The 14,918-nt window shown below is 45.2% G+C and overlaps 1 protein-coding gene across 1 annotated transcript; it reads left to right on the top strand.

Moving 5' to 3' along the window:
* The first annotated feature begins 5,982 nt into the window (after positions 1-5,982).
* trhrb (thyrotropin-releasing hormone receptor b) lies at positions 5,983-8,468 on the top strand. Its single transcript, XM_076139421.1, has 2 exons — positions 5,983-7,149; positions 7,830-8,468. The coding sequence occupies exons 1-2, from the start codon at positions 6,373-6,375 to the stop codon at positions 8,253-8,255; spliced, it is 1,203 nt and encodes a 400-aa protein (XP_075995536.1). The 5' UTR covers positions 5,983-6,372; the 3' UTR covers positions 8,256-8,468.
* The last annotated feature ends 6,450 nt before the right edge of the window (positions 8,469-14,918 follow it).

Here is a 14,918-nt window from a genome sequence, read left to right as displayed (position 1 = left end):
TGTGTGTACATTAAGCGAGTTGAACATTTAGCAGTTAGGACCTTTGCACACGGAGGGTGTGAGCCAAGACAAGACAAGGCGCTGGAAGGCGATGGAAAGATTCTGGATGATGGAGGATGAGGAGAGGAGAGGAGGTTTGTATAAAGCAACAAACACAACTGACTGAGTGAGAGAGCTGAGATTGACTTTGGAACAAAAACACTGCTGTTATTTGATGGGTTGAATGTTAGGATTCTATAGATTAACATGTTCCTTCAGTAGAGAATAAAAGTAGGGGGGATAACTACAAAACAACACAACATAAAGGTGTAATGAGACTGAATAACAGAGAGTTTGTGATGATGTTAATGTGATGATTGGACAAATAACATACGTACATAATAAACATGTGTTGTCTAATGTTAGAGATGTATTAAACAGCTTTAAATAAGCTTCCTATCCTCTGGTGTGATTGTTTGTGTTTACATTTGGATGGTTTTACCTCTAAAGCCCCACAGCTCCAGGTTGTAATGCAGCTGGAGACACACACAGGTTCATTAGTGTAATGAATGACCACATCCTAATGGGACACGGCTTAGGTGTATCAAATAGATTGCACCTTCTACTATCAGGCAGCTAAAGTGAAAGAGTAGACTACACTTTGTCCCATTGGAAGGGAACATGTCTGGAGTTGTGTCAGGAGACACAGAGAGGGGGAAACGTATCATTCCATCCTCTTGTAATAACGCTGGTGAGTGCACACTCCGCTCAGAGGAGAGGAGTGGAGCCTCTCAGCGGCTGACAGTCCAGCGGCGTGGCGGTGACGGGCACTGATCTCCACATGCAGACACTCTCCCAGGCAGAAAACAGGAAAGTGATATTTTGTTTGTGTAAATAAGGCTTTAAAGAAGTAACTACTGAGAGACGGAGTGAGGAGAGAGGCGGCGGCTCCATCACAGCTCCTGGAGAGACGCTTCCACCAGTCAGCTCCCCCTCCCCTCCCCCCCAGCCCCCCCTGGAGATAGTTTTCGAGTTGCACCAGCACCACTGTGTTGTTTATGATCGGGAGTGATTTGTCTTCTGTGCTTCCAGTGATGCCCGCAGCCAGCAGGCCCATTTTATTAAAGCCTTTGGGGAGGATGTGTGGCGTTTTACTCTGATGGATCTGCTCCCAAACAAGAGCACGGACACAACTAAGAATAGCTAATGGGACGCCGCCAAGCAGCAGACGTAAAGATGCCAGTCCAAGGTCAGTCTGGGACGTGAGATCTGTGCGTCAGTCGGGTCTAAGGCGAACACACACACACATACACACACTCACCTGACTCAGATGGGCATTGAGCAGGGGGGGAGGGCGGGCAGGGAGTGTGTTTCCTGAATGGATTAAACACAGATGGCAGATACACACACACATGTCCTCCAGGAAAGCTTTGTGCCTGCTCATCCTCTGGTCACTAACTAGAGGCAAGGTGCACACAAGAGCTGACTCTCAGGTAGCTCTCTCTCTCTCTCTCTCTCTCTCTCTCTATCTCTCTCTCTCTCTCTCTCTCTCTCTCTCTCTCTCAGCACCGACCTAAAGAGGTTTTTTGGACGAGTTTCAAACAGGTAAATCATAAAAACAGCTTATCAGACAAACACATACAGTGTGTCACCACAGCAGGAGCCTCGTCGTGCGATACTCCATCTATGATAACGCTCCCTCCCTAGGCCTTTTCCACAAAATCAAACACAGTTCCGCACATCAGTTATTGGACATGTTCCTAATTGAAATTCCGTCTTTTGGGAGGGATTCTGTGTGCTAATCAGCCGCCATCGCTGAGCTTCCAGCTGCGGACGGCTCGCTCAGAATCTGCCTGATGGCTGCATGGGGGAGCGCCGTTTTGTTTTTATCTCGCAGAGGAAATGAAACGAGCCTAAGTGAGGTTTGTGTTTGTTTTGGTTTTTCCCTTCCGCCTGCAATTTTTGTAGATTTGCAGAGAAAAAGCCGTGTGGATGATTTGAACAGTACTTTTAAATCTCAGCAGGGGTGTTGAGAATGGGCGCTACATTATTTATAAAACTCTTTGAAGATTAGTTATAAGAAGTTTGAATGAATAAATGAAGAGGTTTTTAAGTTTCCAGGTTTCCAGTCTGTTGGCCTCCTTGTGATGGTGAAGACGCCGCAGAATCTGGAGTCTGGAATCTTCTGATGATGTCTCTCTTCATTAGTTTGAATAATAAAGAGCTTTAATGCAGATTTGCGCTGAAATATTCCAGATTATCCACTTTATTCATCCAGATTACCTCTCTTGGATTCAGATCTCTTTTACCAGAAATGGGCACACAGCAGTAAAGCAGTTTCCCTTTAGTCCTTCGCCCTCTTTTATCCTCTTCCTAACTTCCCAATCAGCGGCTGTAAAGGCTAAAACCCCGTGATCATTTCTTGATGAGAGCGATCAAGTTTGGAGCTCGGAAACTGCTTACTAAGTTATGAATATTGTGCTTGTGGGCTTTTCCACTTAACAATCAGCCATCAAATCTGCAATAAAATCATTAATGGCATCACACTAAAACCAGGATTACTCATTAATATACACCGGAGGTCCAGCAGAGACATTATTGTCCAGATGCTCCGGAGGTCTCGCTCTCACATTTGGGCCCAATGCGCTCAGATCTCCATTAAGCCGCCCCAGCTAGAGGCCGTAAACTTTGTGATTTTATGCATTTTCTAACATTTTACTTCACTACACTGTGTATGTATGTGTGTGTGTGTGTGTGTGTGTGTGTGTGTGTGTGTGTGTGTGTGTGTGTGTGTGTGTGTGTGTGTGTGTGTGTGTGTGTGTGCTGTGCATGGAAAGGCAGAGGGGTGTGAGGATGCAGGCGGTGGGCGTGTTGAAGGCAGAGCTGCAGGAGTGATGCTCTCTGTCAGAGGGGTTATGGACTGGACCCCTCTGCATGCTCACCATTAACAAAGAGGGGTCAGGGTCACAACACTTGGCGGCTTGTTTACGGCCAACCTTGGTTTCTCGTACGTGTGTGTGTGTGTGTGTGTGTGTGTGTGAAGCTGACAGTCGTATTGGTCTCATTTGGCTCAGACTGGTCTCCTCCTGCCGCCTTCTGAGTAAATCAGCCCCTCCACAGCTCATTCTGCACTTAAACGCACCGTTAACCCTTTTGTTTTATTAACATGCACGTGTCGGGGGAAATAGGGAAACATTGAGAAATGATTTTTTTGCCAACATATACATATTTGTGATGTGCTGCAGCATAAAGGAGGCAGCTTTTATGTGTGATTGCTGTGCAGCTGCAGTATATCTCAAAGGAACGGCTGCACTCTGGGTTTTTATGGCTCTATGGGAAGAGATACAGAAATACTGATGTATAATACAGCCGCACGCACTCCATACATATTCATGACACGCCGAGCTGCATTAAATATGACTTCATACTGGCCTTTATGCTTACAACACCCGTGCTTCGTGCCAGACACTGGTTTTATCGATAATCATTAAAGATTACAGATTGGGGAGATGCGTTCCCGTCCTCTCTCTGTCTCTGACTTCACACACACACACACACACACACACACACACACACACACACACACACACACACACACACACACACACACACACACACACACACACACACACACACACACACACACACACACACACACACACACACACACACACACACACACACACTGCTCCTGTTAGAGGCAGACTGAGCTTTCACCCCCCTTTCACTTCATTCCCTCTTTCTATATATAAAGCCAATGTACAGAAGTCCACCTGTGTCTCTCTCTCTCTCTCTCTCTCTCTCCGTTCCTCTCAGCGTGAGCTACCCGCAGCATTTTCGGGATTATTTTTGGCACAGATTGACAGCTTTACAGTAAAGACCAATAGGAGAATAGGAGGGACGGGTGTGAGGGTCAGATTCCAAACACCGGAGTGACAGATGCACAGGGGGGGGAAATTGAGGAACTCCACCACCCAGAATGCTGCAAATGTGGCAGACAGCAGTGAAAGTACAGTTAAGAATTCTGTTACTTTCCTGATGTGGGATGAGAGAACACAAATCAGCTGTGATGTAAACACACTCGTCCTCACAAAGCCGTTAAATGCCGGGGGAGCAGTTTGATTGCATCTCTCTCCGTGTTACAGATGGATGAGATGCTTCTTTGGATCCGAATGTTATATATCAATGAGTGATGGCTCCAAAAATGAACATGTGAGAGGTGCAAACACACACAGACCCTCAGAAGTCCTCATGTAAAATCCTGCTTACCTCTGTCTATACCAGCATGTTGTCTCTCTTCTTCGGTGCTGGTCAGGTTTGTCCTTGGGGTGGCAGTAAAACTCTTTCAGTCGTTTACTTCATATGATTGCTTTTCCTCCCTGCTGCTGCTTCTGCCGCTGCCGCCGCTTGGCTCGGAGCTTTGTAATCAAACTGAGGGTAATAAAAGAGGGATTGGATAAAAAGCAACAATGAAACTCAAGTAATTACGAGTCAGGGTGAATGTAAAGCATTTGTAGTAAGTAAAAGCGTTTCCTACTGTGTTTCTGTGGACATGAGAGGGAATGTTCAATCTGTACAGAGGGATAATCTGAGGATGGCAGAGGGCCAGAGTCTCCTTGGCTCCGTCTCACTGTGCACCGGTTAACAGCTTTGTGAATTCACCCTTTAATCATTTCACATAATGTTATATTCTGTATGTACAGTCATCTGAACAGCAGCCAAACTGGCCTGAATGACTAAAACTAGAAAATGTGATCATCCGTCACTTCACCCAGGGCTCAAAGGCAGCAGAAGGAGAAAGATGAAAGAAACATGAGCTAAAAATGATTCCTCTCCTCACATCCCTCCTTTATTCTCCACTCTGAGATGGCGGGGAAGCACGGGAGGGACGGCGGCGGCGGCGGTGGGCGTCATTATGTAATTCCCCGCAGTCCCGGCCCACCTGTTGCTCGGGACGGACTGCTGGCAAACTTCAAAGATGATCACACAATCGCATGAACAAAGTGGAGTGTTGGCGTTGATGGCGGCCGTTCCTTTAGAATGTGCACAGTTGGTGTGGAGGAAGAGGATTTACCTCCTCCACACTGAGCAGAGATAACAGACAGATGCTCATTCTAAGGAAAGAATCGAGCTGAATGCAGGTTGAAGTGTGTTCTGTGCTTTAGACACATAAGGAGGCTTTACTGTTTATTGCAACTGAATGTGTCATCCTCCATTCAATGAACGACTCAACAGGTACTAAACCTCTTGGCACATAAGGGGTTAAGTTTGTGTTGCACTGTGATCTTGTATCAATACACTGAAGGAAGCCACTTTAAAGTCCAATACTATGAAGATATAGTTCAGATCTGGCGACGTGACAAAGGTCAAAGGTAGGAAACAAAACAAACCAAAACTTACTGATCATTTTTCAAAATAAAAGCATTTCCCTCACATCAATTACACTCGACTCAAACATAATTAACACCTCGCTGCCTCTCATGCATCAACCACGACACAGAAAATCACTCTAATAAAAGATTGAATAAATAATGACTATGTAATGATGCCCTGAGCGACTCCTCTACGAGCTCCCACAATGCACTGCATGTTCACTCAGACTCCAGATGAAAGACACAAGCATGGGGTCAGATTATGGCTTTACATTCAAGCTGGCAAATATTGATCAGCGCCATTTTACTGAGACGACTGCTGTCCATGCCATTCCACAGGCTGCTGAACTAAAGAGGCACTTTGTTCAGACTAATGGAAGCGGGGCTCGCAAATGGATTTCTGACATTTGGGCTAAAAATCGCTGAGAACATTCAGATTAACGTTTCAGTCTAGTGGAGGAAGATTCTATTAAGTTCAAAAGAAGGCCAAGGCAGAGCTGCAGAGAGAAGTGAATCATCTTTATGGATGTGACTGCTTTCTGCCTTTACAAACCTCGTAATATTTTCAGAATAAAAGTGAGATAACGCTGAATATGTGGAGGTTTGGGCAGCAGGTTGTGTTTCCTGTGTGTGTGTGTGTGTGTGTGTGTGCGTGTGTGTGTGTAATGCCACGATGAGCTCCTCGCATGCGTAATCAGACCCTGAGCCAAATAAAGCCAAAGCGCGATCTGTCAGACACTCAGTTTGTTCTGAGGAGCGCACGGCGACGCATCACTTTTACGCACGACGCGACAACTAACCCACTCAAGTCCAAACCTCTCTTTGTAGTCGGGCGTTATTTGGGGACATATTTAACACCGATACACTCAGATACACACTTCCACGCAGATACACACTTCACACAGACATGCAGAGTTGGCGGAACTCTCGCTTGTTCCGCGCGTAAAAACCGGCAGCGTCTCGGCGTCTCTTTCTTTTCTCTCCGGAATCTGGCAATCTCAGCCAGGGGAAGAAAAAAAAGATGGAAAACTTTACTGGAGCTCCGACGCTTAACGGCACTTTGGGGATCTGGACGGACTACAGCATTCAGTACAAAGTCATCAGTACGTTGGTGCTTTTCGTGATTTGCGCGCTGGGAACCGTTGGGAACGTGATGGTCATCCTGGTGGTCCTGACTACCAAACACATGCGGACCCCCACCAACTGTTACCTGGTGAGTTTGGCCGTGGCGGACCTGATGGTGTTGACGGCGGCGGGGTTACCGAGCATCACGGACAGCATCTTTGAGTCGTGGGTGTTCGGCCACTACGGCTGCCTGTGCATCACCTACTTCCAGTACCTCGGGATCAACGCGTCGTCCTGCTCCATCACCGCCTTCACCATAGAGAGGTACATCGCCATCTGCCACCCGATCAAAGCCCAGTTCCTCTGCACGCTGTCCAGAGCCAAGAAGATCATCTTATTCGTTTGGGCTTTTACGTCGCTTTACTGCGTGATGTGGTTCTACCTGTCAGACATCCAGGAGCTGGTGTATGATAACGTCACCATCACCACCTGCGGCTACAAAGTCTCCAGGAAGTTTTATTTACCCATTTACTTCTTCGATTTCGGCATCTTTTTCGTTCTGCCGCTTCTGCTCTCCGCGGTTCTGTACGGACTCATCGCCAGGATCCTTTTCCTCAACCCGCTGCCCTCTGACCCCAAAGAGAAGAAGAAGAACGGAACCCACGCCAACAACAACACCACAAGCTGCAAGAACTCACGCCACTCCAACTCCACCGCGACCTCCCGCAGACAGGTGGGTCCACTGATCTGAATGCTGCTCCCTGAAAGACAAAGTGATTCTGCTAAATAAAGGTTTCCAAAGCTGCTGTTCAAACAGAAAACAGCTTCATAAAGAAAGATATGTGCAAATATTACTAAATTGCTGGTGAAACAACGAGCTTCATTACATTTTAGTATCACAAAATTAGTGATAAATGTACTGAGTCCAAAGTGACGTCATCAGATAGATTATTTTGTCTGATCAGTTAAATAATAGTGAAATTGAAACAAAGAAACACTGATCTCGAAAAGGTGATCACAAATTTCAATTCATTCTCTTTCAAGCCATCTAATGAATTCATCTGTTCATCATCATTAGCGCTGCACGAACACTATAGATGGACTTTAAATATTAATAAAAACAAGGCGGCTCTCCTCTTACAACATTCCAGGAAAAAGTGTTAGTAAATGAGTCAAACATGCATTTGGGACTGAAATCTGAAATTGTCAGCACCTCTGAAACTCAAACAGCTGAAACACAATTTGTGAAGAGAAAGAACTCTCTCCCTCTCTCTCTCTCTCTCTCTCTCAGTCCATATCTGTGTTTTGTACCTTTATGTATTTGCCCAGTAACATTGATCTGGTAACAAACCTCCCTTCAGCTTTGTGGTTTACTGCACCAGCTCCCATATTTCTCCTTGTTCCGTGTCACAGGTGACCAAGATGCTGGCTGTGGTGGTGATCCTCTTCGCCACGCTCTGGATGCCGTACCGCACCCTGGTGGTGGTTAACTCCTTCCTGGACCAGGCCTACCTGGACGGCTGGTTCCTGCTCTTCTGCCGGAGCTGCATCTACCTCAACAGCGCCATCAACCCCGTCATCTACAACGCCATGTCTCAGAAGTTCCGCGCCGCTTTCCGCAAGATCTGCCGCTGTGGGCGAAAAGGCCCAGAGAAGCCTGCGGCCTACAGCGTAGCCCTGACCTACAGCGCAGTCAAAGACACGTCCATGGTGGAGAGCACAGATCACTTCACAACAGAGTTGGAGGAGCTCACGGTCACAGACGGACTGCTGTCAGAGCAGAAGGTGATGTTCCCCGAGCCCAGCGTCTACAGGGAGGTGAACTTCACTGACGCCTGAATGAAAGCTGGGAGAGAGTCAACACACACAAGAGAGCGAGGCTTCTGAGGATTGAAGAGTTAAGAGTATGAGCTAATGGAGTTAGAGAGTCAGACTGAGACGTAAACCCAGACCACTTCCACTTCCACTTCCACATGACAAACAAGCTCTTCATCAACAACAAAGGTCCCAGACAATAAGAATCCTCCTACCACAAAGCTGTTATCCCATCTCAGAGCTACGTGAACATCACAGCCTGTGTGGTATCTGATGATCCTGAGCAGAAACACAACACACACTCATTCAGGATTAAGAAAAAACACATCTGATGACTTCTATATTTAAAAGGTTTGAATTAAAGCAATGAGGGTATCAAGGCTCAGCTCCTTACACTCACGGGTCCTGTAGTTTCACACATACTGGCTCAACAGCAGCCTCTGTGGCCGAAAGTGGTAATTGCAAGACATTGGCAATCTACATTTTGCCTACATTTCCCTAATTGAGTTGCTTTCTGTGGCGTAAAGTTCCACAGTCTGGCTTTATAGCTGCACAAAGCTACTGTACTGTGAACTTAATTATCCACATCATCAGCATGTTTACCAGCCTGGCAAGTCAGTAAGGTTTTACACCAAAGCATACCAGAGACAATAAAAGCATCAACATCTACTGAATCCATGAACCAGTCAGGTGAGCGCCCCCTGCTGCTGATTGGGAGGACTTGTATGTTTTCAGCATTGTGCAGAAACCCAGGGGTGGAAGATTCTGAAAGGAAAGGCAGAGTTTTACACAAAGAGCTCACCTTGTGCAGCTTCACTCAGAGGGTGTGTGTGCTGCACACTCAGCCATCTGCCTTCAGTTCTGTTGGGGTTGGAACACAGAGTGGACCTTCATGGACAAAGTGCTATTTTCTATTTAAAGAACACGTATAGGCCTTGAGTGCAATGTGAAGACCAAGATACAGCGTAATGTATGTATGTACCTCTGTGCTCTCCAGGCCGGATTCAACAGGTTTACAATTCTGAATGCCACTTTCACTGAGAGCATGAAAAGCAAATTGAAGATTTCATTGGAAAACATGGTTTGATTGGATATCCTTGGACTCGTGCAGCATCAAGCAGCAGCAGCAGCTCTCTCACTCTGCAATTCACAGAAAAAACAACAACAGCCGTGGTTGTAAATCTCGATATCTTACAATGTGAAATGTGTAATACGTGAAGACTTCCGGTCGATTTCCACCTTCAATATCTGTGATTGAGCCGAGACATGGGTTAAATGAGTGTTTTCATTGATGTTCTGTACCGTGTGACCTGTAGGATTTAACACACACACAAAAAAAACAACCCTGCTTTGCTCTGCTTGTGCGGTGCAGCGTTGGCTTGTGACACGGCTGGACGAGCACCACAACACTGATATTGTCCTTGTTACTGTTGCTTTTACTGTCAGATCAATAGCTGTTTGTGAGTTTCTAAAGATCAGTCTCGCACGCTGGGGGATGGAATTGTGTGGGAGCCACAGCGGCAGAGGAGGAGGAGGCGGAGGAGGAGGAGGAGGAAGAGGAAGAGAACGTGTGCAGACCAGCAGCCAGCGTTTCATTCACGCCCGTGTGTGTGGAAATGTGGAATAGCAGCTCCAGTTTGTGTTTAATGACCGTGCCAATGCTGCATATGCCTTCAGTATCAGTGCGTTCATGCTTTTGTAGGCGTGTTCCCTGTGTGTGGAAAGTGATAGTTCTATACTGTGAATGTCTGCCAGGCTCAGAGGAATATCTAACTCTATGTTTTGGTTTAATTGTTGCCTTTATGATTGCTTCTTATTATATAAAGTCTCCAGAGAGTAAAGACTATTCTGTGATGTTCTGTCTGAAGGTTGTTGCTTTTAAAATGACTGTGACTCTGTGAAAACATTTGATGGAAAACAGCTGTTCATTGTCATTTATATCACGATGTTCCAAATAAAGTTGGTTTTTGAAATCAGAGAGCCTGGTGTGATTTGCTCTTTCGTCTTTAGTTGAGCTCTCTCTCTCTCTCTCTCTCTCTCTCTGTTAAAAGGCTGATCAAAGTGGCACGTCCCAGATTCCTGACATAACATTTTCTTGACATTCCGTGGATCAAACACGAGCCTCTCATCTTTTGCTGTGACACACACACACACACACACACACACACACACACAGAGAACAGCACCTGTAGCAGATTCTGAAACACTAGACTTGAAAAGACTTGACCTTTTGAACTGCATACGTGACTATTTTACAAATCCTTCCGCCTAAAACAACAACAACCCTCTACTGATCCTCTGTACTGACACAAGCCGGTAAAAACAACTCTGTGCTATTAATTTGTTTTTGTCTGTAATCCAAAAAGCCTCATTTTCTCAAATGAATGTGACATTTGACAAATACGCCGACGCTTGATGATTATTCCTGTTAGTCTGAAACACAACATCCTCCTCCCAGTGAGACAGGAAGGACCGCATACTGGAGGAGAGAGACTGGGACGCTCACCACAGTATGGAAATGTGTTGCACTTAGTATCAGAAGGCATTTCCCACAGCTTCCATCACCGCACAGCAGACGTGAACGTGACGCTCATATATATTCAGATGGTCACACTTATCTCAGGGTCATAAACAGTGCATGCCACAGCAATAAATGCAAATCCTGCCGGCGTATGCAGCCCCAGGCCTTTACTGTACACTCCAGCCTGAGCATCGTTCCCAGCGAAGGGCTAATTTAACATCGCTCAAGATTAAACTGCATGACTGGAATCTCAGAAAGGCTTTATCCACTTTCTCTGAAGGGCAAATAAAGCTTTCACGTGAACCTTTGATTCCTGCCAGCCTGTCGATCTCCTTCCACACATTTTGGTGCTTTGTCTGCTGCTCAGAGGTCAGAAGATCAGAAGTCCCTGTTGAAAGAAGAAGCCAAAGAGGGGGAGAAAGCAAAAATACGCTCAAATCATGACTCAGACTTGAACAAATTAGGAACAAACTGACTCAAATTGCTCTGATTCTTGAAATTATCAGCCTTTATAAATAACCTCCAGCTCAACAAAGGCTGCTTAGCTTGAGAGTTTAGTCCTCTCTGGAATTTGTTGCTTAGTAAGATTTCTAACTCAGATGATTTTTGGGACTTTGTTGAATTCTTGCTTTTGAATAGCAAGTGGCTGAATAAGCGCTGTGTTCAGGCCAACTTTGCAAACCTAAAGCTCCGCTGGCAACAAAAAGCACTAATAAGTTAGTGTGTAGTGTGAAAACAAGAGCTGAGATAGAATCCTATATCCTCTTCTGCTGTTGTGTTTATATTTCGCCTAAAAGCTCTCGCAGAAAAGCCATTTTGTGATTTAAATCAATAGCAATGTGCTCCTAACAACGTGTAAGATTAGATAATGTGTTCTGTTCTGCTGCCAATCGATCAGCAGCCGGTGTTCTTAGCTAGAAATGACAAGGGTGCTGTGTTTATACACTCAAAAACACATAGTTCATCATCATTATCATCATCATCATCATCATCATTCGGCAAAACAACCCCAGACAGCAGAGGGTTCGCTTACTTTGTCCTGTTAATCATCTTCTGCTGCATAATTAAATCCAAGTTCTGCGTACAAACAATACGAGCCAAAAACACATCTTGTAAATGTTTAAATGTGCTTAAATGTTCCACTTGTGTTCACTTCATGTTGAATTGGACGAGTGTGTCTCATTAATATTCAAATTCTGTCATAAAAAGCAGGATTGTGCCCAAAAACTGCACCTTTACTTCAGAATCTTGTCTGTCTGGATGACATCACCTTCCCCAAACGGAAAAAAAAGCCATTCTGAGGGTCAACAGCTGAAATTGATTCCAGAAATGAGTTCTTCCTCCTATGTGACATAAACAAAACAAACCTGTTCTCCTCCCTCTCCGGTGCAGAATGAACCTTGGCCTATATGTGGATCGTGCAGGAGAAGAGACGGCGGAGGAGAGGCAGGAAGCGTTCTGGCAGGCGTGGTGAAATCCTCTGGAAGAGACATTTCACACATCAGTACTGGGATTTAAGTGCTGGACTGTTCGCATGAGCCGCTACGGCTGAAAACACAGAGACAACAGTCCCCCACAAGCTTTGATTGACAGCTGATCTCCAGAAACAGCAGAGCAGCCAGCAATTACCCTTTAATACACAGGCGTTGGCAAAATGAAAATCACAAAAAGCTCACAGATTGCCCCTTTAAGCGCTCTTCCCTCTGTGACAGGATATAATTAGTGGACTATCTGCGGATACCACCTTGAATTAGACCGATCCCATTTGTGCCCCAATGAAAGTGCATCCCCCCCCTCCTTTTAATACTTAACTGTCTGAATTTAACTTAATCAAAATGTCAAAACAGAGCAGGGTGTGCGGAGGGCTGAGGAAGAGCCAAGCGGAAGACACAAAACAGTCAAATCAAGGAAACGGGAGAAGATGAGACAAGCGAGAGAACAAATATAGCCCAGAGGTAGAGATAAGAAACTTATTTTGTGGCTCATTAACTCTGGAATAAATGTGTTTCAGCGCAGTATAAAGCTCCTTGTGCTGTGATAATGGGAATATAATGATCGTTATGACACCAGAGCAACAAAGACATGGGTGGTGTAATTATACCTTCACTGTAACAAGGCAGTAGCATCAACCTTTATGAATAATTATGCATTCATTAAGAACAAAAAATGCACAGAGCTGAAGTGGCTGCTAATTCAGAAGTCACAATAAATGGAAGGAAAAGGCAGGAGCTTTTTTTTTCCAATCTGAGTTCAGTTCAGTCTTTGTGGGACCAGGTCATTGTGCCACGGCGAGGAGGGTAGAATAACACACACCCACGCATGATGTCATCACAGCGCCCACTTTAGGCCCTGACATTTTCTTTTTCGGGTTCTGACTTCCATTTATTTTCAGTGGAAATGTTCAGAAAGCTTCAAATTGTTCAAAATCCAATCTTTATTTGTGAGCCAGTCTAGCACATGTTCACATGCAGACACATTACCTATGAGATTGACCTTTTATCAGGACGTGACAGCATTCAAATGAGAGATTTTGAGGCGATTAAAAAGCCTAAAACACCCAGTAAATCAGGTTCTGCACTCATCGGGTCTCATTACTTTCTTCTCATCTAGTAATTTAATCAGGGAGGAGCTCCAAGCATTAGCAAAGAATGTGCAATCAGCCAAATAATGGTTTACCAAAGTACCTAGATGACCGTGACTGTGGGTTTGTTTAGTTAAGTGCCGATCCCTCCTGCAGCCTCAGCACCAATCATTTTTTTCCCCGAGGCCAAAACAAAACAGCCACCCAGCTTCAGATTGATGAAGGAACACTTAAAAATACATGCATTGTACTGAATAAGAATACTGTGACTGACCTCTACGATACTGTAAAACCAACATGTAGGCTATTGTGTGCAATGTTACTTGCTTATGACGGATGAATTAACTTTATGCAAACTAGGATCGCACAGGCACTCATCATCTGTGAGCCGATGGCATCGCTTTAAGTATTAGTATATGCTTCTGAAAACTAAAATTCATGGCGCTGCTGTGAAATCCCATGCAGACGTTGTGGGGAAAGTTTTGCAAAATTTAATCTTAAAGCTCAATCAAGTTTCCTGACCCTGGAGTCCAAGGAGAACCATCCTGGAGTGCAGATTCAATTTCAAAAAGCTGTCTGTCAATCCATCTGGAGAACTCTTTTATTAAAGTTCACAATGAGCTGACTTTGGAGAAGCTTCTCTGTTTACCTGAGATGTCCAGGACAAGCAATAACTATGGAATCTATAATTACCCGTTTCTCTGCAGGCACACAGGTCGGACAGCACGTCTTGCTTGGTGTTGGGGGCAAACACAGAGGGCATCCACAGAGACAGGACGAGGGTCTGACAGGTCTGCTTCAACTAATCCAGGGACACTGGGCCAGCTAATAAAAACAAGTGGTGCACACTAATTCAATTGCACAACACCTATCAAGTTAAAACGAAGGAAAACTAGATTCTCCTGGGCGAAACAATGACGGCCCAAAGAGGAGAGTGCTTTAATTAGTAGGAGGACAGCAAATGGCCTCAGGAGCTCAACCAAACACATCAGCTCCATGAAATGAGCCGGCTAATGAAGGAGATTGAATTGTGAATCCAATGTGCCAGATTAGGAGAGACCCACTGAGCAGGACTTGCATTTACTCGTTAATTCTGCAAAAGTGACCAAAGACAACAATGTATCAGAGTTCTTATAAGAATCAGGAACGATCAACAAAAGTTCTGTAATCCTTTCCGATCTGATGTATTTGCTGAATAGGAAGATGCTGGTACGAGTCAATTTGATCCCAGGAGCCAAATGTTCAGTCTCAATAGGATCTGATTATGTTAAAGCCTTCAGCAGCGTGTGTGTGTGTGTGTGTGTGTGTGTGTGTGTGTGTGTGTGTGTGTGTGTGTGTGTGTGTGTGTGTGTGTGTGTGTGTGTGTGTGTGTGTGTGTGTGTGTCCCACCCCCCCACGGCACAAAGACAGGAAGGGGACAGATCTTTTGTCCTGCAAGAATCAATTAGTCTTTCTCTTGAACCCGTTGTGTTTAGGCGGTCGATGCTGAGGCTGAGTCGGCGTCTTCAGAGAGGAAGAGAAAACTGAAAGGAAAATTCAAAAGTGGCTGAACAAGCGGGGTAGAATGTTTGTTAATGGAAAAGAT

This window comes from Genypterus blacodes, unplaced genomic scaffold (genome assembly GCF_046128005.1).
Source record: "Genypterus blacodes isolate CSIRO-AG114 ecotype Tasmania unplaced genomic scaffold, CSIRO-AGI_Gbla_v1 ptg000438l_1, whole genome shotgun sequence".
Taxonomy (NCBI): Eukaryota; Metazoa; Chordata; class Actinopteri; order Ophidiiformes; family Ophidiidae; genus Genypterus; species Genypterus blacodes.
Note: the sequence above shows the minus strand (reverse complement) of the source record. Positions and strands in the feature narration are given on the sequence as shown.

What these genes read in the sequence shown, in the direction of transcription:
- trhrb (XM_076139421.1), top strand. Translation starts at nt 6,373, where the DNA reads ATGGAAAACTTTACTGGAGCTCCGACGCTTAACGGCACTTTGGGGATC. An exon ending in CCGCGACCTCCCGCAGACAG is followed by an intron (nt 7,150 to 7,829) that starts GTGGGTCCACTG and finishes TCCGTGTCACAG; the next exon opens with GTGACCAAGATGCTGGCTGT.